Below are 27,818 nucleotides of genomic sequence, written 5' to 3' on the forward strand. Positions count from 1 at the left end.
TTAACATTCTAATATATGGCTCTGGTGGTGTTCTTATAGTGTGTGTTAAGGTTCCTGCTGTCTGTCTTGCCATATTGTTGTTGTCATGCATTCCTTCTTGTGACTCTGCAGAGGAAAGACCTGTGACACCCTCGCACTTAATTCTTTCTGTTGTTGGTTTATTTTTGTCCAGGCTAATGTGTCAGAGGTGAAAAACACTCATGCCAAGGTAACTGCTTAAAGATTTAAAACTTGACCCCTTGACCGTTTCAGCAAACTTATTTGAACAGGTCCTTATCACACATGTATATATGTCAAACTTTATGATGTCCCTGTGTATGTATACTGTATAACTCATATGATTGTTGATACTATAACACTTTTTCAACGCTGTTACGCAAGACTAAGTCATGTCAATTTGACGAGACGTTATAGTGGGTATCTGGTGCCCTCTAGTGGACAGATGGGAAAGCAGCAGGGATCCGGCTACTGTACCTCACAACCAGTGGAGGCTGGTGGAGGTAGAAATTGGAGGCTCATTGTAATGCATGGAATGGAAACACCATTCCTTAATCCATTCCATGCATTACAATGAGCCCGTCTTACGATTTCTGCCTCCACTGCTCACAACGTGCACATTCTCTTATCTGATCTGACAGTGATAACCTGTTGTAAACAGTTGTAAACACTTGATAAAGTAAAGTAGTGTATATTAGTGCTTAACAACACTGGTATTGACACAAGCATGACGGACTGAACGTTTGTATTGAGTGAGAATGTATAGTAAGTGGCATAGCTATCAGTGACAGTCGAATCTGTTAAAAAAAAGAAAAGAAGACTATTGTTAAGGAAGTATAGCCATCCTCTGATATCTGATATGTAATCTAGTGCTGTCATAAATGTGTGCAAAGCAAGCAAATAAAAATAATGTATTACAGCTGGGTCTCGTTTGTCTCTCTCCCACGTCTCCTGTGTTGATCATCATGGGACAGCATATTTGAATGTGTTTGGCGCCCTCTTCTGTCTCGGAAGAACATTTACCATTTATAATATTTGGTCAGCGCACGGACAACACAGCAGCGCATCAAGGGACCAGAGCATATCCGCTCAATCAGAATCAAGTATTTTAACTTGGGGGGTGATAGCTCCTGAGGATGCTTAGGCCAAACTGTGTTTTTAGCATTCTAGCAGGTAAAGGTCACTGTAGGAGGACGTCTGAGAAACATATGGCCTTTGTTGGTCATGACACAGACTCCCAGACAACCATACTCACGGGACTGTTGATAAGATAAGCTTCCACATAATCAATTGTCATTCTGGGACACACACACACACACACACACACACACACACACACACACCCCTAACTACAACCTTTTTTTTTTAAGAGTGTGCTGCATCAGCAGATGTGGGAACTAATGCCCTCTGTGCCCGCGTGTTGTCCTTGACCATCTGACAGACAGACAACTTTCTCCTGCATGTAAATGTGGATCCTCTGGAGAAGATAATGAAAGATCGATGGCCAGCCATCATTCATACGTTCCTCTCTACCTGCACGGCAGCACTTTGGCATTGTTGCAGCACAGCACATGAGAGAGATCGGCAGGCTCTGTGGGATGATGGATGAATGGGCTCTAATCAACACAGGTGATCTGATCTCCCTCCAACTGCCGTTTCTCAGTAGACATAATAGAACTATTTGAGATGGAAGTCAGGAGATCTCAGGCCAGAGTTGAATGTGTAAATCTGTTTGCCAGATTTAAAAAAAGCATTAATAAATACCGGTCCTCCGATTTCTACCTCTACCAGCCTCCCCTGCGGTCCACACAGTGACAGCTGAGACACAGCAGTCAGGGTACACCACTCAAACACGTGCTGCTGAGAAACACTGAACCAAATACACAGATGTGCTTAAAAAATTAAAGACCAAGTATCAATATTTTTTTTTAAATAAATCTAAAAAATGTATTTCAGCATTTTGCTCTCACCAGGAACTGAGCATGGAACATTAAACATGGAACAGAGTAGCCTATAATGAAATTAGTAGAGTTATTCAACATTTTTGTCATTTTCATTTCTTAGCTTCATTAGCTGCAATCATTAGCTGTTTCAGTGTTCTCCTCCGGTATTAATCATGATAACAGCTCTGTTGGTAGAGAATTGCCCTTGAGATTATCTCTCTTATCCTAATGCGTTTTCTTTTTTTACTGTGTGTGTGTGTGTGTGTGTGTGTGTGTGTGTGTGTGTGTGTGTGTGTGTGTGTGTGTGTGTGTGTGTGGGGGAATGGAGCAGCATCAAGATCAGGCACCTGCCAGAACTGCTTTTAGCCCCGGCTGACTCAGCGGTATATTAACAGGTGTCTGTGTCATTGGGGAGGAAGTTCCTTGTTGTTGATGTGAGTATGAGTCATACCTATAAGTCTGAAAGTGCTGCATCTGGTGCATCTGAATCTTACCAATACACACAAGAGGCCCTTCCTCAAAAGGTTGGAGTCACACTCTGATTTCAAACCTCACTTTGATCACTATTCCTGTCAGAAAGTCTTAAAGTGTTGTGCCTGTTACAGAGTCACATAGTGGTGATGTAATGGTTGGTTTCCGAGCTGAGGGTAATGTGAGGTCATCTTCAATCTTTCCTCTGTTCTTTGTGCCAACTGCCAGACAGCGTGACAGCCAGTCCCTGTTGGCTCTCCTGTTGAGTTGACCCTTGACCCGACAGAACCCCAGACTGAGTCTGGCAGGAACCCTCCCTCTCACCTCTCCTCATCATCGTTCCTGTCTCACTCAGCACTCTCACTGTTCCTCTCATCCTCCCATTCTCTCTCTCCACCACCGCCTCCTTTGAAGTCTTGTGCGTGGGGAAAAAAGTGTTCAACAACATCCTGTCAAATGTAATTGTGTCTGGTTTCCTGTCTTGGGGGTAACAGCTTTTGGCAGAAGCTGAGGTGTCTGTGCTTTGTACATACAGTTTACAGGGACTTGTGAACAAATCTTTAGGATAATAATCTGTCTATGTAATACATATCTTAAATGTACAAATGAATGCACAACTATACCTCTGTCCTTTTCAATGAAGATAAATATCTTATCAAATCAGTTTGAATCCTTTAAAAATCAGCTTAGGCTGTCTCTCTTCTCTCCCTGGGGCAACATCTTGTTGTAAGTCAACTTGAAACACACTCAGAGACGAGCGTGGGTGCATGAGCTGTGCGTGGCGATGTGCTCATTAACAACAGTTCCCATGGGAACAGCAGTGTGTTACACACAACCACGCACCATGATGTTGCTGCTGGTGTGTCACAGTCAGAGATGTCCAAGGCCTTTCTTTTTAGACCCTGGTCCAATTCCCACTCCCTTCTGGGTCATTTACATCCTCTAATGAAGGAGGAAGCGTGAGCCAGTGGCACTCCAGCGACTCAACATGACCGCTATCGATCCACTGCTGCTTGACATCAAGGACTCTTTACCAGTAGGGATTCAAAAGACAAGCCAATTCCTACAAGAGAGTCACAATACCTTTTCAGTCCAGTGGTGTCAGGACCCAATAGATTCGGTTTAAATTAAACTCAAGGACACTGTACGTAAAGTAAATGGAAACGGTAAGAAATAAAAAAGGGTTAAAAACAGCTGGAGGGATAGTGCTGTTGCTCGTGCCGTGCCATGGGAAGGCGAGTCTACACTGTACAAGTGCGTTTTGAGTCTGTTTTTTTTTGGTCAAATTAGACACAATATTTGTAAGGGAAAATGCATGTTTGTACATGATGCATTTGTAAAAATGTAAAAATGCACCTGATATTTGTAAGGAGTCTGAGTCATTATTCACCTAAGAGCTTATTACTGCATTTTATGTGTCCCAACAATCATTGGTGTCATTGCCATAGATTCCACAACATGTGGAAGCTTGGTATCTAATTTTTGGAGTGTGGATCACAGGGCTGTTCACCCAGTGAACTAGGCCAAGCCCTCCCACATGCCCCTCTGTGGCCATGTCATGTGAGGGGGGCCCTGGGACTGGGAGAGCAGCTGGAGCTCCAAACGTGAGTTCAGCTGGCCCTCCACCTCTCCACAGAGACTCAGAGTGAGAGAGCTGACAGGTGAGTGAACCAACACACTGAGCACGCAGGGAAGGGAGAGAGAGGCAGAGGGGTGTAGGGACTGGCAGACAGATAGATAGACAGACAGACAGGCAGGCAGGCAGGCAGGCAGACACAGACAAACATATAAACAGACAAGAGGATAGACAGACAGACACACCGACAGACCGACAGGCAGGCAGGTAGGTAGGTAGGTAGACAGACAGACAGACAGACAGACACACAGGTGGACATGAAGGCAGGCAGACTGACAGACATGCCTTCAACCACTAATATAATCCATTTTGTTGCATTTGACAATGAGCTAATACAGTATGTAAGATCTATAATACGACTTATAGACCACAACATTCCCTCACTGTGGCCATGTCATGTGTCATGTCATGACTGGGAGAGCAGCTGGTGCTCCAAACGGGAGTTCAGCTGGCCCTCCACCTCTCCCCACAGCCTCAGAGTGAGAGAGCTGACAGGTGAAAGACACTGAGCACGCAGGGAAGAGAGAGGCAGAGGGGTGTTGGGACTGGCAGACAGACAGATAGACAGACAATAGATAGACAGATAGATAGACAGATAGACAGATAGATAGACAGACAGACAGGTTGTTAGCCAGACAGGTAGGCAGAAAGACAGGCAGGCAGGCATGCATGCAGGGGGTAGGCAGATAGACCAGTAACGTGCGGTGGGGTCTCAGTCTGGGTAGGCAGCGGCAAATGAGAGAGGTATTTTGATGCGCGTAACACCTTTATGACTGGCAACAGCGGAGCGCAGTGCACGCCTATCAGAAGCAACACGCATCAAGCCAAATTGAAATGATTAGTCCTACTGATAGGCTGCAATGGATTATAAGAGAGGAGAGATAGAAATTATGCAGCATCATTGCCCAACCACCCACACTCCATACAGTTGTCAGCTATATAGACTACTGCTAGAAAACACGACATTGCTGGCTTCGGCGCAGCAATAATAAACACAACAATGCAAACTTCACTCATAAGGCTATGAGTGAGTAGTATGGTGTCGGCGCACCAATAACCATAAACAGCCTAACACAAAGCAAACTCCACTCATATGAGTAGGCCAACAACAGAAATGGCAAACAGACAACATCTCGTGTGTATGTGTTTGTTTACTAAGTCCATGCGTCCATGCATGAGTCTCTGTTTCTCAATGGAGAGCAGGGCCAAAGAGGATAGTCGCCCCTGTTCCAGTGCAAGGTCTAACCTTGTCCGTCCAAACGTCTTAAGAGCAATCTGGCTCTGAATGTGCACCACCGATTTCCCATGCTTGGCTATCGCACACGGCAGGTTGTTTAGGTCGAAGTAGCCACCTTTCGTCCAGACAGTGTCGCTGGTGCTGAACTGCAAACATGGATAACAGCCTGTCCTGGGTTGCACAGCCACATTGCCAGTCCTTCTTCGCGTACCACTCGGTGGAAAAACTACGTGGTGAAGATTTGTAAACTCAGGTGTTGGTCTCCCATCACTTAAAAGCTGTCGCTCCTCTTCAAATGATAGCCTTGTGAAGTTTGTAAGGCGCAAAATGCCAGCCATCTTGATCACCAGTGAGCGCGCTCAAAATTTTGAAGTTAACGTGGTGACGTATACTGACAGCGTGAGGGGGGTTGTGGAATTCACAAAGCACGTACGTAGAAAATGACCCTTACTCTGCAATCATAATGTTGCTTAACCTGCTTGCATGGCAGATGAACGCAGAGAGGATCTAACCCTAACCCTATTTATCAAACACATATATATACTCAGGTATTTTTTAATTTAATTGATGTGCAAAATTAATATTTAATATGTTGTGTAAATCGGATGTTCTTCTCATTATCACAGGGTAGGCACTGCCTACCCCGCCTACCCCTCAAGGTGAATGTCAGCAGATTGACTTTTCTCTGGACAGAACCTGCCACAGCCTCAATGGTAGCATTGATTAACAATCTAAAAACATACAGCAGATTGCTAATGAATGCTAATGCAAACCCACTAATGCTGTAAACCAATGGGAATAGGTGATGTAACCCCTCCGCCCCCCTCCCCCCCCCGCCCTTATCCCCCAACCTCAATCATGAAACATTAGTAAAGGAGAGAGAGGGGGGGGGGGGGGGAGAGAGAGAGAAAGAGAGACAACGCGAGGCAGGCAGCAGATGGAGGTCGCCTTAACCTTGAAGGCAGCCCCCTCCTCCTCACAGACCCTTTCTATTCGGCACAATTTATGGCTTTCTCTCCCCTTATAGCCTGGCCTCCTGTTTAATGTGCTTTGTAGTGCAGTCAGTCGGTTTTACCACACGAGACTCCACACACACGTGAAACGTGACTATAACTCCCAGTACATGAGAGACACTCCGAGCCGTGCAGGGGTCCTGGCTGGGTAAGCATTCATCTACACCAGGGGAGGCTGGTGGAGGTAGAAATCAGAGGACAGGCTCATTGTAATGCATGGAATAGAGAATGAGGAACGGTATCAAACACACAATACTATTCCTCATTCCTCTCCGTGCATTACAATGAGCCCGTCCTCCAATTTCTACCTCCACCAGCCTCCACTGATCTACATATGATCTCTACTCTAGTATTTCATTGCCTTAATGCGGTATGTTATATACAGTGTGCAGTAGTATTATCATTTGTTTAGCTGTCTCAGTCCCTGATACTGTCCATCATGCAGGGGTGAAATCTGTGTGTAAGTTTGTACATGATGCAACATGAACCCTTTGAATTTCAAGCTGGTTAGAAACAATCTTCTCTCTCCTGTCTCCTCTTGCTGTCTTACTCTGATCTCACACATCAGCCCCTGAAATGTTCTCCCTCATTTACAGGTACATATATGAGGCAACATAAAACATTTTTATTTCAAGCGAATTGATTTCAAACAATCTTCTCTCTCCTGTCTCACGCTGTCTTTCTCTGATCTCACTCATCAGCCCCTGCTGTTTTCTACCTCATTTACAGGTACAGATACAGTGTGATGTCAAGTCCCCTCTTACCTTTTGTTTGCTACCAAAAAATGGTGCTCCTTTTCTCCCTCTTCTCTCTAAGAACGATAAAAAAAACATCTCCACGAGTGTAAATGTTTCTATTTTAGTAACATAAATATACTTCATAGAATTTCTCCTGGATTAGCCTTGACAGGTCAACAATGTTTCCGGAAAGGGAACTGGAAATGTGGTTTGATCATTTCCTTACGGAGAAAATGTAATTATTGTGGCTTTGATTCAGTTAATGAGACGTTAAGTGTGGTAGCTTGTGGCTCAAAGCATCATATAGCTTGTGGCTCAAAGCATCATATGTAACTCAACATCATATAGTTGAGTTACAGAGCATACAGTACATCAACAAGCAAACTGAGCAAAGATCAATTCAATTCAATTTTTATGTTATTTTATTCCCAGAAAGGCACTCACTACATTTGATGTAATGTTTGCACAAAATTGATTGTGAGCAAAAAATAGTCTGAGGCAATAACATGTGTAAACCAAACTGAAAATATGGTTTGGGCAAGTTTTGTGTATCTAGAGGTCACAACCATGATATCTATTATTCCTCATTATGAATGCATGTTTTGTAACCCAATGATACATTTATTTGTGTTCATCCCTTCATATCATGATGAGTAACTGCACGTCAATGACAACTGCACCTACTCTGACTATGATCAATGAGTAGAGAATTAAAAATACGGTAAAAAAATTAGCAAACATTTCATTGTGTTAAGCATTAGGAAGCACAAATGCATTTCAGACAACCCGAGACATGGATCATCCTGTGTAAAGTGAATAAACCCATAGGGTAGAGTTCCTCCCCTACTAGTGGGTACCTAATTTGACTGTGTGTGTGTGTGTGTGTGTGTGTGTGTGTGTGTGTGTGTGTGTGTGTGTGTGTGTGTGTGTGTGTGTGTGTGTGTGTGTGTGAGTGTGTGTGTGTGTGTGTGTGTGTGTGTGTGTGGGCGTGGGCATGGGCATCAGTGTGGGCGTGGGCGTGGGCGTGGGCGTAGGCGTAGGCATGGGCATGTGCACGTCTGCGTGGTGAAAAGGCCAACACATAGCATGGAGCTTGGAGAAATTAAATCATATTCCCCTGTACAATGGATGACAACATACACGTACACAAACATGCTTTGTGAAATAAAATAAAAAATAATTAATCGATAACATTCATAATCAAACATTTGTCAATAACAGAACAAAGGTAACATAATTTCATCAAAATAAGATGATTTGATCAAGTTCAGTAACACAATGGAGCCAGTGACCATAACAATCCCATCAGAAATTATGATTGACATTAAGGGCTATATTTTAATGGCGTAAAACCCAGTATTAGCGCAAACGCAGGCGCTGATGAGGGCCACTGACGGTGGCGCAAGGGGGTGTGTCTGAAATATTTGTGTTATTTTCAAGACCAGAATTTTTCTGCGCACCTGATGGCATCTGACCTGCACATTGTCATGAACATGCCTCTATTACTGTTACTCCACCCAACTGAGCACAGGTGAGACAGTGCTTCAGTGCTGTGGTAATTTCAACAGTTACCACCGACACAAATTGCCAATACGCCTGCGTTTGGACTTTGTTTAGCGCAAGCTCAAAATAGAGCCCTAATTTATTTGAGATCAGTTTGATACCAGCCTTTAAAATCACATGTCTAAATTAGTTTCATACCTGTGAAATCGGTAAAAATCCATTTAAATCAGGCTAAACATTTCATTCTCTCCTGGTTCTTGTTCAAATACAGTACAAGTGAATACAGTCAACGCAGTACATTTCAACAACAACAGACATGAAAGTCAGCCCTGGGCTTTCAAGTCTATATATATTACTTGACAGCTTTGGAAACACAGTTTTCTGTAATAACCATGCACAATCATAGGGTACTGTAGGTGTTGTTTGATACAAGCTCTTAGTATAAAATCCTAAGGCTACATTTCATATTCATACCATGTAGGAATAATTGTACATATCAGTTGAGTAACATACAGTATTGTCTATTGATCCAGAACTCCCCCCACCGTCCCACCCCTTAGTCCATCCTCAAGTCATGTTCATTGCAGTCTGTTCAGCAGTTCCATTGCCTGTGCAAAAAACAGTTGATACAGTCTGAAATGAACAAGCAAGGATCAATATGTTTTCGAAGACATGACTAGCATGGTGAAACACTAGTTCATTGGGTCACTTGCTCACAGAAACCTCAAGTAAAGAGAGAAGATATTCCACGTTGTCTTTCATCTGATATAGGTGGGGGGGAGAGGAGGACGGGAGCGGGCGGATCTTGGCAAGCTGTCCTTTGAGGAAAAAGACTATTTTGAAAGGTACAGTATCATCTGAGAGAAGATGTATTTCTCCATAGCCTCAAATTCCTTTCTTTCATGTTTTTTTGGCAACCATACATGACTAGGGTTACAGTGACTGTTATCTTAGCATTCCCAACAACAAGTCCCAAGTCTAAGCATAGAAAACGGAAAGGCACATTTCCTGACATCAAAACAGGACCTCTTCCCCTCTCACTCTCTCTCTCTCTTTCCCTCTCTCTCTCTCTCTCTCTCTCTCTCTCTCTCTCTCTCTCTCTCTCTCTCTCTCTCTCACTCTGTCTCTGTCTATGTAGTCTATGGGCTTGTCTGTGGCTGAAACTCTTTTCCTTCAAGCATTTTATCATTCTCTCTCTCTTTGGCCTGAGCCGGCACAAAGCCGCTCAGCTTGGTGCAATTGGTGGCGTACTGCGGCAGATTCGTCAAACTGATGTTAGCCTCCTTCCTCTCCTCCTCTTCCGCCTCCCCCTCCCCCTCCTCCTCTCCCTCCTCCTTCCTTTCCTCCCCCAGCGGTGTGTCACTACCCCCCATGGCCTCACAGGCCCTCCTCACATCCTCCGGAATATTCCTCTTCATGTCGCGGTTCCTGTGGCGCTTGGCCAGCTTGGTGAGGGAGCCGAAGCGCAGGTTGAAGAGGTTGTCCTCGGACGACGACGACGCCTGCTGCTGCTGCTGTTCGCTAGCCCGCCGCTCGTAGGGCTCTCCGGCCCCCCTCAGACGCAGGTTGTTCAACTTGGTGTCGATGCTCTCCTGGGAGGAGGTCTTGAAGCGGCCCGTGTCCAGGCTGGCGAAGACGGCCCTCTTCTCCGGGGAGAGCATGTCCAGGGACTGGGCTCGCTGCTCCAGACCCAGCTGACGGCGCTCCATGCTGCGGATGGTGGCAGCCCGCTGGAGCTTGTCGTGGATCTCCACGCTCAGGCGCCGACGAGTCTCACGGAACTCGGCACGCACGTTGGCCTTCCACTCGGCCGCGTGGGCCTTGATCTCCCCAACCTGCAACAACACAGTGGAGAGAAGATAGGATCAAAACACGGTTGTGACAGATGTCGGAAAAGCTTTTCTCGAACCCTCTGTAATAACCCTTCATAACACTGTCATAAACAGTTATGAACGATGAATGTTGTAGTATCACATTTGGTATATCATTACCATGAGAGCCTTATGACAAAGTATTCACATAAAGTCTTACCGCGATGGCTACCGTATCGTTCATGGGTCTCATCAGTAGTGGAACATCAAAATGATTGATTATCTTACAAGCTCCTTTCAGACCATATCATATCATTCTCCTAAGATAGAAAGCCAATTGCACGGTATCCATACCGCATAGATCAATAACTCCCAGTCCCTACATGTCAGTCTGAGAGAATGACCGCCTCTCTAACCACTCCTCCACACAGCTGCCTGTCACAGGGGCTCCAGACAGAGCATCAACAGGGTGATAATAAGAAATCAGACAGGGAAGGCGGAGGAGACAGAGTCGGAGGGAAAGCAGAGTGACCTTTTAGTTTCCACTGCGCTAATGTAATGACAGAGCCGTAATTCAAGGAACCCACACCTCCTCTTTGGTCTTTTTGGACAGCACTCTCAGCCAGTCTCCGATCATGCTTAGAACGGCGGCAAAGTAGGCCAAACCGATCAGGATCCAGAACCACACCAGCGGTTTGTACCACTTCCTGTACTCGATCCTCCGGTCCCCACCTGGGTGGGGGAGTTGATCAAAGAGCAATTGTCAGGACAAGGGAGGCAGAGAGGTGACTCATTTAGCTAATTCAATAGTTCTAAATATCCTAACTGAATTTAATTTTAAATAGGTTTATAGAAATGAGGTGAATAGAAAACCGGAAAATGAGTTGCAACATTTCACTACGAATTATGTTATGTCTACTATGTGTCTAAACTAAACCATGTAGAGATGGTAAAGGAGTTTCAATAACACTGTAATACCTGCCACGTAGTCCCCTATGCCAACAGTGGTGAGAGTGATGACAACAAAGTATATGGCCTCCAGAGTTGTCCATCCCTCGATGTGTTTGAAGATGACCGCCGGGATGGTGACGAAGACTATGCATCCGGCCAAGATGAAGAGTATGGTGGACGTGACTCTGATCTTGGTCTGGCTGATCTGCTTGTGTTTTTGCTGTGGAACAAACAAACAAAAAGTCATCAAGACAGATCGTGAGTAAGCAAACAAACAACCACTAAACAGAAGAAAAAAAACTGTCAGTTATACTGTGATTCACAAAGTTCAAAGACACGGGGCCGGATTAAAGGCATGCTGTTTTGACAATGACCCTGCGTGTCAATACTTATTAAGGCACCGAAGGGAAGACATTGACCACCGTCTATAGATAGCCCTAATTGCCAAATTCCGTCTTTGTCACCGACTCTCAACCTGCTGAGGCCTGTGTAGTGTAATAAGGGGCTCAGCTCGGTGCTCACCTCCTGCTTGGCCACGTCCTTTATTCCTTATTCTTTATCCTATAACAGGATCCCCATTAGCTGCTGTCTAACCGACCGCTAGTCTTCCTGGGGTCCACAACTACTCAGAACCCTTTCATTCAGCCGCCCCCTTAGAACCTTCATCAGACCCTGCCCTGCTCCCTCCACACTTCACACCCACACATCAAACACATCTGGTCCCCACAACAAAGGGTTCTCCACCTAATCCCTGCCAGCCTGAGTCAGCCACTCCTAGGATGGGGAATAGGAGTTGAAATCCATTCACTGAGCCTGGCTAATACCTGGATAACAGCAGGCCGGTCTGTATAGAGACAACTGTATCAAAGGCAGCTTGCTGTTTACAGTGTTTACACTTCATTATGGGGTTTGAGATAATACAACAGCAGGTGACATGCAGTATTGGTTCTTGAGAGGGTGAATCTGCGGACCTTGAATATGTCTTTATTTAAAGTCTCAGATACTGTATGTCACCAAACATGCTCTGTGTCCAAATTAAACTCTGTCTAATTGATCTAAAGGATATTGTTGTTGGTTTGCCATTGCTCAATTGAACTTTATGCCATGTACACATTACCCAACCAACATGAATGAATACTCACCCTGAATATCTTCTCAACCCTCAAGATGCTCTTGACAAAGATGGTCCCCAACTGGTCTCCAATCCCAGCCAATAGGAACCCAAATAGCGGGATGCCAAATATGGCATACAGGATGCAGAAAATCTTCCCGCCCTCGGTGCTGGGCGCTATGTTTCCATAACCTGTCAGAGGGGGCGAAGAGGAGGAGGAAGGGGAGGAGATGGTCAAGTCTTTTTTTCATGCAACACAGGACCCATTGAACATCTTACGTAAGAGGCCTGCACATTCCTGGTGCTTGAGGTTGGAGGTAAATAAGCTCTTATTTATAATCAGGCTGCCCTCAGAGAACATGACGTTGATTATATCCTACAGTGAAGGAGAGAGAATGAACAGGGCGGAGTAGACGGGGGCGCAAATAGCTTCAATCTTAACCAGCACACTAGGACATGCGTCTCTCTCTCTCTCTCTCTCTCTCTCTCTCTCTCTCTCTCCACTGTGAGAAGAACAGATTAATTGTGTAAACAAATGTAAATTGCATTTATGCAATTCGGTACTGCCACCATTCATTCCCACCCTCCTTTTTCCAGCTATTATTATCAGTAAATGATGTACTGTGTGAGACATCGCTAGGCGACGTAAACCCTTACATTAGCATAAAGTACATCCTGTGAATGACGCATTCTTCTTACTTTTAGCCATTTTCTCATGGTAGACATCTTACAGTTGCGTGACGCAGACAGCTTTGGTCACATGTAGGCAATCTCATACTTCGACAATTCTCACTGGATGACAGGTGTGTCAGCATCGGTGTGTGTGTTAAGGAATACAATTCGGAAGGCAATAGCCTGAGCATGTCTGACTTTGTGGCCTCTACTGTTCAAAACTGGGAAATATATCAAGACTATATTCTACCTATAGAGTGTTTCCAGCTTTACTTTGTAAACTCTTTATGAGTGTAGACATGTATGACGGACCCAAGCAACAGAAGAGTTTTCTTATCTCTAAACTTTAAGTTGAGTTGTGCCAATTCCTTATTCTAGCAACAGATGTTCCAACAGCAGGGTCTGCCGAACCCTGGGGGGCTTTGATTGATTTTAGGAATGTTTCTGCACTGATTGTGGTCCACCAATGGAAATGTATCAAAGAGCCTGAGGAGAAGCAAGCTGGATGCTCTAGAGACGGTTTCAGAGGACGTCTGGATTAATGACTCTACATGCTGCTGCTTTGACACTCTAGAGTGGGCTGCTAGTGATATTGCCTTTCTTTCAATCAATTCATCAAAGGCCCCCGGACGGACAGACTAATGGAGAGGCAATGAAAAAGAAGTCAGCTATCATAGTTTTGAACGATAGCTCTGCTATGATAAGACTAATTTAAACCATCTATCTTTCTTTCTTTGCTTCTTTCATCTTTCTTTCTTTCTTCTATAGAGATATTTCTCCTTCTCAAGATTTTGGAGCGGAGTGAAAGGGAGGAGAGTTTGACCTGTGACCTGTGTGTGTGTGTTTATGTGCTGGTTGATTAGTCAGACAGGGCAACCACACTGCTCTTCACAGCCGGGTCGTTCATTCCCAAGAGTGCTATAACGTACACCATTTAAACACATGGGACTAAAATCAATCAAAAGGTCCCCATAATATCTGCAGTGATATATATCGGTGTATATATTGTAGACTGACAAAGGGACTGTCACGGTGCATACTGATTAGTGTGTAAAGGTGAGGGTATTGATCCACATTGATCTGAGGTAACAATGACTTGGTGGGGTGGTGAGGATCACCTATAGTTGTGATTACGGTCCCAGCGAAGAAGAAGGCACTGCCCAGGTCCCAGTGACTGGAGTTGTACGACGCGTCTCCGATGGGACTGACTCCTGCACTGACAGCGTCTATGGCATGCTGAGGAAAGAGGACACACGACAGAGGAAAGGGTGGTTTAATAAAAGGTGTTTGTTCTGTTGTTTAACATAACAAACAAGTAGAGGTAGTTTCCCAGACGCAGATTGAGCCAAATCCTAAACTAAGGAGAGTGTCCACTGAAATGAAACCCCATGATGTAGCAACTGCACAAATCATCAGATTTTAGATCAAGTTGATCACTTAATATCTGTTTGTCATGCTAAAGCATACAGTACCAAGGCAATCCTTCAAAACTAAACCAGAACAAATGACCACAAGCACCTGTGTTCTCTTTGGTCTTTTTGGACTTTATAATACGTAGTAAGTAGCCATGGCGACACAGCACAGCTAATGAAAAGGCAACAAAACATGTGACTACTTTTTAATTTACACTATAAAGTCATCACGGCGTAAATATATTGTGTGTGTGTGTGTGTGTTTGTGTGTGTGTGTGTGTGTGTGTGTGTGTGTGTGTGTGTGTGTGTGTGTGTGTGTGTGATGGTAACACACCATGGGTTATGTAACACACATGAGTCTCGTGGATGACGGATGACTGATTATGGAAGCGTGACAATCTCTTCAGAAGAACCTGGAAGGTTACTAGTGGAGGTGTGAGGGAAGGGAGGAGAGGCAGAGATGAGGTTGGTTATGGTGACAAAAGGAGGGAAGGAGTGAGTGAGGAAAATGGGGACGGAGTGAGGAAGGGAGGGTGGAGGTGGTAGAGAGGAGGGAATTGGGACAGGGTGGGGTGAAGGAGGGAAGGGAGGAGGGAGGGAGGGAGAGAGGCAGAGAGGACAGGGCTGGGTGACGAGTGTTTTCCTGTCAGTCCAGATGGTTCGCAGCGTGCGAGCATCAGCCCCGGCCGACCTTAACACTGCATCACAACACAGGTGTGAGAGTCAGCAGAACTGAAGGGTCGGGTCGCCATACAGCTAACACTGCTTCATCCCTACTGACACGGTAGGGTGGGAATACCTTGTGTGACAAGAAGATATTACAGGATTTGTTTTGATTAAAGGTTGATGAAGTGTGAAGGACACACTGTGTTCGGTTTATACTTGAAGTTTAAAGTAAGTAATAAGTTTGATGTATTATTATTATTATTTATTACAAATGAGAAACAGAGTCATTTAGTTCATCAGCAATGTCTTGTGTACAGTACGTCCACAAAATAAAGTATCAAGGTCTCGGTTGATATACACATACCATCGCCATTCTTAGCACATCCTTAAATGTATGTGAGCCTGAACAAAAATGTATTGTTCAGTTGTTTGTTATGCATGTGAAGCATTGCCTCTGTTTAGCATTTTGTTCTATCCTCCTACTCAGCCAACGTCCGCTGAGACCTACCGGAAGACTTTTATCTCTCATCATGTCTTCCATCTCTCCTTAGATTGAGTCTCTAATGCTCTTTTTATCTCCAGCTCCTCTTAAGTAGAACAAACATTAAAGAGCTGCAGTCTCCTCCTGCGTCTCAAGCTCTCCTCAATCTGTACAATAACAAAACAGTACTAGTCTACAAGCAAATATCACATTTCCTCCATCTGAAAATTAGCATTTTAGAAACATCTAATTCTAATTCTATTATTTCCCTTATGACTTTGATATTGATGATATTGCCTTGGTATAAACCTTGGTTTTGCTGGGGCAAGGCATTGCAAGGGAGAATTGGGAATTGGGTTTCTCTGAGCACTCTTCTTGGTATGAAAATACTACATGACTGTCAAGACAAACCCACGCCTAGACAGGCTACCACCCCCTCAGTTCTGCATGCTGTCAGCTTGTGAATAGTTTACTCCCTCATGAAATATGGATCCATCCCAGTGACTTAGATATTGACCCTATCACACATACAGTATAAAGAGACAGAGTGAGCACACGCACACACACACACACACACACACACACACACACACATACACACACACACACACACACGCACACAGTATTCAGGGAGGACATTTTCTACACGTCGCAGCGCATGCCCTCTCATACATTATGCATGTGATCGAGAACAGAAAGCATTTTGCTATCTAATTGTGATTAACTGTCATGTTAATCAACAGATTTTTGTTGTGATACTGTATCTGATATAACATTCATATATTGACTATATTGACATACTGTAGTTGCTAGAACAAATTATAGTGTACATGTAATGGGAAAGCTAGTTAAAGAGACCATGGTTCTATGTGTTGGAAAATGTTGGGAGTTTTTTCTTGGCAGAAAAGTTAGACATCACCAATACATCAAAATAAAGGATTTCATATGTCTCCAGACGACAGAATTTTCTCTAAGTACCCTGCTACGTGCAGGCTCATTAGGGTTCAGGCTAACCTTATGCCTCTCAGAGTGTGTCGCTAGCCTGCGGTGTCACAACCTTCACCCTCACCATGGTTACCATGGTACAGCGCAGCAGAGGGTGATGGAAGTCGAAATCAGGATGATGGGCTCATTATAATGCATGGAATGGAATGAGGAATGGTATCAAACATGTGATACCATTCCTCATTCCGTTCCATGCATTACAATGAGCCCGTCCTCCGATTTCTACCTCCGTCAGCCTCCCCTGGTACAGCACCAGGTTCTCTCACGGAGGCTTGGACTCTCTAACAGCACTGCTAACTCCAGTCTGGAGTCTAGAGCATTAGCTATGCTCTCCAGTCTGTCACCAGGTTGATAGCATCTCCCTGCTTCCCTAAACCAAGGTCAATCTGAGGTGAGGTTGTACCTTATTATGAAGATTTGAAACGGCTGGTTGTTGTTTATCAAGTGTCTTGACATGCATATCTCACCGGGAGAATCTAGGCATGTACAAATAGTTTTATACAGTGTCATTTTGCTAAAAGACCGTTAAGGGAAACCTGACCGTACTTTATAGTGGAAACAGGAAGAATACTTTTTTTGATTTTTGAAGGAGAGCATATCTCATTCTGTAGTTGGCAGCACTCCAACTAGTAATACGGCTGTCCAGGTTTTATACACAGATACCATTTCCCTCAGGCCATTCTTCATAGTAATACTTAATCTTTATGGGCACTATGATCGTTGATGTATCATTTAAAATGGCTTCCATCAGAAGGTCCTCTGCTGCATATGTGGACCATAACTACATTTACCTTCTAGCAAGCCTTTCACAAAATTAATTCTGGATCTGTAGGCTGAAGTGAACCATGGATGGAGTGGATGAGCTCCTCCCCCTCCTCTAATATGCATTACGGTCTCCTCTCATTGAATCAGTTCCTCAATGAGGGGCGCTCTACCTGAAAGAACCTCAAAGGAAAATACATTAAATGTCAGGTTTTATCTGTTGTGATACTGTATCTGAGCCGGAGAACCTCAAGACTGCTGCAATCAGTATGTAAATGACTACTTATCGTTCCAGTCTCCTGAGTCAGTCCAGTCGCCACAAAACCCTGCCTGGAATATTCAACCTCTCAGGGGAATGGGAATAGGAGAATATATTCAATCATGAAAACACACTTTCTGTTCAGAAATCCAATTTAAAACATAGATAAGCATGAAGGCTTTGATGCAAAAGACACAAAACACTGCTACATGAGGACTTCACAGTGTGGCAAAATAGAATCCTGTGACCAATTATTGCTTCTGTGTACACTACTGAGAGACTTCACCTGCTAACTAAGCAAAGGCTATCATCCCCAATGTCATTAGAGTATAGCATATTAAATCATTAATCAACCTGGATTTAACCTGGAACCTGGTTCATCAAGGTGATTTTACTGATGCAGAAGTGTATGTTTTTCAGCAGCAGATAGAGCTCTATTGTTGCAGCATGGCCCCTAATGAAATAAATATCCGTTGCCATATTCAAGAGGTTTATTTTAGAGCTAAGTGTCCCAACAACAAACAACAGGCCTTGATTAGTGTCGATGACACCATGATTTCACATTGTGTCACACTGTGAGTCACACCAAGGCTGCCAGTCCCAGACAACAAGGGCCAGAGTCCTGGTGGGCACACTGTGGGTGGACAGCAGAGACACTTCAATCACCCACACACACTCATACAGACGCACACGCACGCATGCGCACGCTCACACACACGTACACACACACATTCAAATGCACACAAGCACACCCACTTGCACACACTCACACACACACTCGCTCACGCACATGCGCGCGCGCACACACACACACACACACACACACACACACACACACACACACACAGGCAGTTTCAAAACTGCCATCTCCCAGCCGACTCCGACGCCAAACAGTTTGACAACAGTGAGTCACCAAAGCTGGGCCACCGCCACCAGTGTGATAGAAGGCTGAGTGATGGGCTTGACACAGCACTAACAGCTGTGAGGGGAACAGATAAATCTCACGACGTTTGTGTTTTTAAGACCTCACGTCTCAAAGACCATTTCTCAAGTGGGTGAAGGTATTGTTTCCCGATTGGTTGTGGTTGAGATATGATTCCATCTCTCAAATTAGGGCCTGTGTTTATCGTTTCTACATGTCAACCCAATACCGTTTATCCAGTAATTGCTTTACAGCAAATTAACATAAAGTAATTTCACCAGTTTGACTAAATTCATACCACCTCCTGGAAGCTATGAAATTCACCTGAACAAATAGAGTTGTCCATCCCCCAGAGAATCTCGTCTTAATCCTGGAAACTTGCTCTCCCCTGGTTGAGCTGTAGATGCTGCTGTTTATGGGGGAGGTCCTTAACTGCTGGCCCATGCGATGAATAATTGATTCCCTATGGAGCCCCCGGGCCTCACACACACACACACACACACACACACACACACACACACACACACACACACACACACACACACACACACACACACACACACACACACACACTTTCCACACCTCCTCTTTCAAGAAATGCTGCCATTGATTTCTACAAACTGCTTGGTTGAGGTGGCCTTTTTTCTCAAAATACTGGTCATGGTGGTGGGCGATAATGGAAAACACTGAAGATGCTTCACTAATGGAAGGAATGGAGGTGAGAGAGAGAGAAAGAGAGAGAGAGAGGGAGATAGAGAGAGAGAGAGAGAGAGACAGAGAGAGAGAGAGAGAGAGAGAGAGAGACAGAGAGAAAGAAAGAAAGAGAGGCACTCAGATATTCAGTGGAGCAGTGTTGAAGATGCTAACATCAAATGGAACAAGTCTACTGGAAACTGGAGCAAACCAAATGCTGTGTGGTTACTTCTCTCTTTGGGGGTCATTTCAAAGTTAAAAGCTGAGGCATATACACAAAGGACCTATTCAGACAATGAAGTGAAGTTTGCCTCTGCTGCTGTCATACTGTACTTGTCTTTTGGATTCCACAGCATAAAGCTAGCATACAGTACTGTATGCTGTTGTCCACCGTATCATATGTCTGGGGCTAGATTCACACACACTGCTCATTGACGCTTTCCTGATCCATTCCTGCAGGAACCACAGCTACCCATCTGCTTCCTGGATAAAATACTGTGCATCCCTGGACATTCCCAGTGCAGCTTCATCCTTTTGTAAAAAAAGAAAAAGAAACACAGCTCTCCAAGAAAAATATCCCCATCTGACACACAGGAAATCCCTGTTATCTTTCGGTCACATCTTTTCTACAGCTGTATGGAACTACAGTGCAGTGCCAGCTGAATAAACAAGCGTCACACAAACCCTATTGGGAGACAAGGCAGGGACACTGATCTCTTGCCAGTCCTTTCAATCACCGGACACCTTCGCACACCTCAAACATTTAGCTCAGTTAACTGCAGCGGCAGAACTCAAATCATTGTCTAATCCCAGCGGCTCTGTAGGTGTCCGTTTGATTTATAGACTCCTGCTTGACTCCATATCTCTAGGTGTGATATTTTTACATTCACTTTGATATTTTTGTTTTCATTTTCAAGTGTGCTCTGGCCAAGAAGGCAGCATACACAAAGTTATACAGACACAAAAAAACACAACACAGCAGACAACATACAGTGCCCTGTGTAAGTAGGCATGAAGTATGCATAAAAAGTGATGTAATTTCTGACACAAATGCCATTAAATAAAAGTTGAGAATCTCTACTTTAACGTCATGGTAATTGTTTGATTTCAAATCCAAACAAGCGCATAACATAACTAAGAACTGGGGATTGATCTTCTCTGCTTGTTATTTGCACCATGTTCTGGATCAAGGACCGGCGGATTTGAAAGGTTCACAAGCCAAGATCTTATATCTAAAAAACAGGTGTGTCCTTGCAATGAGCATAGCAGACACATGTATTGGAATCAGCTCCTGTGTAGGTCACTGTTGACTGGGAGCCACTGGGTGCCTTCGGAAAGTATTCAGACCCCTTCACTTTTTCCACATTTTATTGTGTTATAGACTCAATTTAAAATGGATTAAATTAAAATAATTTGCCATCAATCCACACACAATACTCCAGAATGACAAAGCGAAACCATTATTTTATTTTGTTTCAAATTTCAGTAAATTTATTCAAATTGAAATACAGAAATGTCAAAATGTGGAAAAAGTGAAGGGGTTTCCGAAGGCACTGTAATTCCCATCATGGTTTTCAATCAAACTACAGGTCCAAGTGTCTAGGTTCATCTTGGAAACTGATTGGCATCATATGTCTGGTGCATAGCCTTCTCTTGGAGGATGGTGTTATAAGTCCCCCAAACCCCAACCCGATCACTCCGTTCTTCCACCTCGGCTGGCCGCCTGGCACCACTGCTTCTACGGGGATACAGCAGTCGCGCTGTTCAGTCACTGTCTTGGTGCCCTGGTGGTGGAATGAGCTTCCCACTGCTGTCAGGACTGCAGAGTCACTACCTATCTTCCCCGTAGACTGAAGACCCATCTCTTCAGGCAACATCTTGACTGTCCTCTAAGACCTCTTCACCCTCCATTACCCCTCTGTACAGTTCCTCTACTATATAATAATAATAATAATAATAATAATAATAATAATAATAATAATCCTTCCTTTTTCTAGCATTGTGACTGCTAATGGCACCTGGTCCTAGCATAGATTTTTGCTTATGATGACTGGTATATATATGATTATGTATAGATGATTCACTTACTTTCGACAAATGTAATTGTTGTAAGTTGCTTTGGATAAAAGCGTCTGCTAAATTTAAAAAATGTAAAAAAAAAAAAAAAAGCATGTGTATTTGTAAAATGTGTATGGTTGTGCAGTGTGTACAATACTCAAATCGCTCTTAAGCTCCAGTGAATATCCCATTTTGATGGTATTAGCTGAATAACATAGTTTACAAATGTTAACTTCATTGTTCAGATTTTTTACCATGTCATAATTAGAAATAGGGAAAACAACATCATTTCCAGGGAGTGAGTTCAATTTGTAGGTTCAGTACTATGTTAGTTGCCTCTTCCAAAGCTGTTGAAAGGACTGACAATAAACAGCTCACCAACCTACATGGCTCACAGACACAGATGCATACTGTACTGCATATGTTTTCACACAGGAAAAGAATCGTTTGGCACACAAAAGCTCAGTTTCCTCAGCTTGTTACACACAAATAACATGATCTTTTCCATGATCACCACCTTGACTCCTGATTTAGCAATGTGTGGGTGTTGCTAAAGAGCAAAAAATCAATACACAGCCTTAATTATTCACAATATTTGTGTCAAGGACATTTCTTAGACTTGGAAAGGTCATAGTTACAGAACACCATGTCTTACACCAGGAGAAGAGCTCTCGAGCTTCTCTTCCTTGTGTCTCTGCTAATTTATAATTATGCAACAAAGGCTGTTGGCCGATTTTGTGGCACTTAACCAACATGGCTGAAGTGTGTGTGTTTACATACAGCATCTGAAGTGTCACTGCGCGTTACGACTACCGTGGCTACAGAGACGGCTGGGGGGGTCTTACTGTGCAAACTGCAAGCGGATGGACTGACCTGTCAGTCGACACATGACATTTACTTATCAATTAGAACACACAGCCCAACCAGGGGGTAGACTGTAGGGTGTGTATGTATGCATGTGTGTGTGTGTGTGTGTGTGTGTGTGTGTGTGTGTGTGTGTGTTTGTGTGTGTGTGAGCGTGCGTGCGTGCGTGCGTGCGTGCGTGCGTGCGTGCGTGCGTGCGTGCGTTCTGATGCTGGCTGGTCCATTAGGGATATTGCATGAATCATAGATACATCAGGAAGTGCCCTAATGAGCTACTACATTACTATAACTGATGTTACACTTATGCAAACTGCACAGTACCGTTTTTCATTTCACAAGTTGAAAATCAAATCCTTGGGTTTGCACCTAAGCATTGGAACCCTAACGGCACCCGATGGTGTCCTGTGGACTATATCTTCTCAAAAGAAAGAGTGAACTAAGAAATATTGTGCATTCTTGTATGAACCAATCACATGCTGTGCTGGCCCCATGGGCAGATTCCATCATGAATGGGGAGAATCCATCATCTGCCACATCACATAATAAAAGGTTAATGGTGAATTAATTCCCCTCTGTAACTGTCACCGTACAACCATCATACCCCAATGACCCCTGTGAAGGTTTCCCTCCCACCCACCACCACTACCACCCTCCCTCACCACCCACCACCACGACCACCCTCCACCACCCACCACCATCCTCCACCACCCACCCCTGCCCTCCACCTCCACCACTACTCACCTTGATGAGGGCTTCCAGCTCGGCGGGCGAAACACAGGAGTGCCTCAGCAGGAACCCGGCCTTCTCCTGGGTGATACTATCCTTCTGGTTGATCTCGAACGGCTGCTCCAGAGCCCTGAACCCCAGGCCACCGCCCACCAGGTAGAGCACCACCACCACGAACACTGTCAGCACCGTCTTCCACTTCATCACCGAGTGGAGCATGGCGCCGTCGGCGTTGGCCGGGTCCATGCTGGCCACCAAGCTGGCGGACCGCGAGGACACGGAGAGGCGCGGCAGCGGGCAGTGCCCGTTGGGCCTGGCCTCGCAGTCCATGGGGTTCTGCATGGTCGCCACGCTGGCCTGGACTAGGCTGGACTGGACCATCCCCGACTGGACCTTCTTGGGAGGTACCAAGTTGGTCTGAACCGCCACTAAGTGGAGAGAGAGGTGTAGTCAGTAGTTGTTGGGTTAGAAGGAGCCTATGTTGGATGATGTCATAATAGAGTGAATTCGTGTATCCTGGTATGTGTCATGACTGGATATAACCAGTTGTCGTGAGCTGTAACAGTATTATGTAGTGCTTAAGACAAGCATTATATGCACTGTATTGTAGGCCTTATAGAGGGTTTGTGAAGGCTTCATGAAGACTGGTCATTTGTTTAATGTGGGTCGTGGGTCCTATACCAATCTCCAATGACTCAGAGCAATGCTGCATTGTCCTCTGCAGCTTCAGTAACACGTTTCTTCACACACACACACACACACACACACACACACACAAACACACACACACACACACACACACACACACACACACACCTAACTGTATCCCAGCAGACTAATGATAACAGCCATTAGAGCTGTGAGCTCGAGTCTGGACTGCTGCCCCAGTCCATATCCCAGGGTATCTCCATATCTCCCTGTCTGCCTGGATGAGCCACACACCCAGCAAACACTAAAATGTGTTGATGTAAAATAGTTTCATATTCACAGAATAAAAGACACATCAGTTATCTCTGTTTCAGTACCAAGGGAAGGACAAAGTGTTGACACAAACACACCTGATGCTTTATCACATTATGTGCCGCCATTTGGCAATGAGAGTATTCTGTGGCAAAGAGAAGTTTACATCAGAATGACATGTTAGTGTTCTAGGAATGAGACTAACATATCACAAGATCCATGTAGAGGAATACAGAATACAGTTCTATGGAATGCTATTTATACTGTCAATCTATCAGAGAAGACATGCAACATTTTTATATTTATTGAACATATTGATTCAATGACTGCATTTTATACCCTTCTTATTCATGGTGCTACAGTACTTTCCAATAATGATTGTCATCTTCCAGCATGAGCTTGCACAGCTCTGACACCCGTGACTAACACCAACACACCCCTCAGGATGACTCAAGGACATCCAGGAAGTCCCTAACTCACTTCCAGTAGATCAATCCTCTTAGACGATCCTTTGACATGGATCAAGGCTAAATTAATCAAAGCAATCTGAAGTTACAGGAATGGGAAAACGATTTGAGATTCACCAACATGGGCAGCACTTTGAATTATAAGATTACAGGTAGCTATTTTTAGAGCATCAAAGGAGAGTGAGAATGAACTTTTAAAAATGGAGTCTTCGAAAGGACTTTTTTCATATATATAAATATCTCAGATCTCCAGAGTTATATTGATGGACATTCTAGAACATCCAACATTACAGCCCGTTCCATTCAAACCTGAAAACGGTTGAGTGCCCCTGACTAGTTTGACAAAACAATTAATTGCTTTTCATCAATTAGTGGAATAAATCAGCTTTAGTACATCATGAGTAGCTCACGCGATGTCGAGGGGTTGAGCTATCTTCCACTTTCTCCTTATCAGTCTAAAAATAACCATCTGATTCCCATCACATAGTGATAACAAATGGTCCAATCATCAACAAAGCTTCTGATTGGAAAGATAATTAATGATTTCAAATCCAAATCACCTCTCCCGAAATGTGTTACATTAATCATAAATTGTATTGAAATAACCAAACTCGCCTCTTATTGATTTTCATAGTTCCACAGATTAGATTATGGGAGAGCAATGCTTTTATCTAATACATTCCTACCCCCTCAGTCTTCTCTCTCTCTCTCTCTCTCTCTCTCTCTCTCTCTCTCTCTCTCTCAATATCCAGGTATTACCAGAGGAATACTGTATGCTGACAAGACATTTTCTAGTCCACAATTGTAAGGATATCAAACTAGGTGATGATGATGATGATGATGATGATGATGATGATGATGATGATGATGATCATTTTCATATCTCATTGTTATGGTTACATCAGCATCATATTATGCTAAACCACACACATTGAAAGTGTGAAACCTGACACCTAAACTGTCTCCCTGAGGTGGCACACTGGGAGACTAGAATATTCATATATTCAGCACAGCAGCTGAAGATGGGGAAACACCTCTGTTCAGCGTGAGGGGAATGATTAACTCGCATGGATTTATGAATAGAAAATAGTCTATGGGATTAACAGTTTGGGACAAAGATAGAGAAACTGAGTCCAATAATAGCATGCAAAATGCAAATTCAGTGCAGCTCCATTTGGGCTCTTTGCCCGGTAATTCCCAACGGTCCGAGACGGACGGCGGGCATCTCCCCAGCTCCCAGCAGCTGTCCTATCCCCCCTCTATTTATCCCTATAACGAACAGCCCACTGTATTACACAGCTAAACCCACGAGGGATGGGGAAGAAAAGGATCCACTCCCATATATAAAAGCACCTTGCATGATAAAGATACTTTAAGATTAAATAAACTACACAGAGCCAAAGGTGTCTAAATGTTGAAAGGAAATATTGTTGCATTTTTTGGGGTATAATTATAAACCAGCTAATTTTGCGATAACCACAGACCGATGTACTCACAGAGCATAAAGATGCTGAGAGTAACTGTAGACTACTGACATATTGCAAGCTAGTATTTTACTTTTTTACAGTTAAATTATTATTTACTAACCTTGTTCTGGGTCCCATTTGACTTGTTTTATCGGGTTTTCAACTGGAAATTTCATTGCTATTGTTCTTCTCAATAAACACAAAGACCATAAATCTGCTCAACAGAGCTTCTTAAAACGCAGAAAAATGAACCAATTAAGCCAGCGCCCTTCTCTCGTATCTTCCTCTGGTAGTTATTAGGCTATAGTTTGAATGGTGAAAATAGAAAGGAAGGTAACGCGAAAACGCATTGTCTGTAGCCATGTACCCTTCTTTCAGCTTGACATGGGCGCGTGGAGCACGCCTGGACAAATTGATCGTAATGAGCCTTTCACTGAGCTGTCGTAGCCTATAGGACAAGCCCTACTACCACACATCTTATGCGTCAGAGTCGGTCAGACAGTCCACTTGAATTGGTGTCGGGACTCGGAACCCTATGCTTGGAACACATAAGTGTTTTGAACAATGAACTTTACGCATGGATATATATAGCCTTCCTAATCAACAAAGGAGAACTAGGTTTATCCAAGCACGTTTCCCCCCCATTTCCATTCTATAATACCACCGGTACGTTGCACTACCACTGCAATTGGTCCATATTATCTAACTATGAAGTAAATGTTATACTTACTATTGCAATATCCTCCTTGCTTGGTTAATAAACGGGATGCTCCACTCGCGATTGGTTACCGGCTATAGGCACATGGCGCGGGAGTAAAAATCATAAATATATTCAACGGTAGATGGCTTAACCCATTACATCATCCCTATGTTGGAGAAATCATAAATAATGAATAAACAAATGTGCTCCTTGGACAGCTTGCATTAAATCTCTGGGTGTGTTTTTCTGAAGTTCCAGTGGGAAACGGTTAAGATGGTCGAGGTAATTCATTATAAGTCATAATCGTTATCTAACAAAAACAAATGTAGCTTACCGAAAGCCTATGAATGACTATACATGTGTTATCCAGATCAAAGAGACTTCCGATTTACATATTATACAATGTATTGCATAATGCATTAGAGCAATACAATGCAATCTCTAAAAAATGATTTCCATTGATTCTGATATAGTGTATTGAAGTCAGTCTAACTGTTGTAACCCGACCTATTCATTAATCCAGAGTATTTACACATGTGACATACATACATAAAATGCAAATAATAAGCAATATGCATACCCCCATGAACCAGGATTTATACTTGACATCTGCTGTTTGACATGGACAAATGGAATTGATGGCAGATCAGCACTGGAAGTGGGCAGGGAGGAAAGCAGTTGAGGTGATATCGTGTTCCTGTTGGCACTTTAAACATACAATAGATGATGTGAATAAATTAGAGGTGAAAAGTGCCAAGGGCATATCAGAGGACGTTTTCCACATCAACACATTGATCTTCAATGTGACAGGGTTTTATCACGATCAACACTGGGTGATGTATGCCATAATGCCATGATGTAATCTGCTCGTTTGGATTGGAGTTCGCGTTAGAGTATACATAAAGTTTTTACATGTTTCTTATTCAACATATTTTAGGTTTTCACTGAGTGTCCTTGTTAGCCATGGCCAGCTTCACAAGTCCTAAACAAAGAAATAGAGAGACATCTCTTAATCTAAAAGATAAGGATTGTGGAACTTATTGCCTACTCAAGGGTTCTGAGATATTGAAGAAACTGGAGGAATCAGAGAGGATATTGGTTTATGATTTAAGAGTGCAGTCCAACACTGCCAAAGCTTCAGCCTTGAAGGAGAGTTATCTGTCCCACTTGTGTGCTTAGCCACACAGCTGTGAAATAAATCACAATACTTTTCTGTTAATGGGTGGTACTGGGTCAAAAGGTCCCTCAAACAAAACAAAGAACATGGCAGTAACAGCAATATGCTGTTGACAGAA

The 27,818-nt window shown here is 43.7% G+C and overlaps 1 protein-coding gene across 1 annotated transcript; it reads right to left on the bottom strand.

Annotated features, from left to right (window-relative positions):
• Positions 1-9,676: 9,676 nt before the first annotated feature.
• On the bottom strand, positions 9,677-25,999 carry kcnk10b (potassium channel, subfamily K, member 10b; the record flags this gene model as incomplete). Its single annotated transcript, XM_083684106.1, has 7 exons — positions 9,677-10,372; positions 10,938-11,080; positions 11,327-11,519; positions 12,442-12,602; positions 14,201-14,318; positions 22,946-23,358; positions 25,945-25,999. The coding sequence occupies 7 exons, from the start codon at positions 25,997-25,999 to the stop codon at positions 9,677-9,679; spliced, it is 1,779 nt and encodes a 592-aa protein (XP_083540232.1).
• Positions 26,000-27,818: the final 1,819 nt, after the last annotated feature.

The sequence above is a fragment of the Argentina silus genome (genome assembly GCF_951799395.1).
Source record: "Argentina silus genome assembly, chromosome: 13".
NCBI classification, from domain to species: domain Eukaryota; kingdom Metazoa; phylum Chordata; class Actinopteri; order Argentiniformes; family Argentinidae; genus Argentina; species Argentina silus.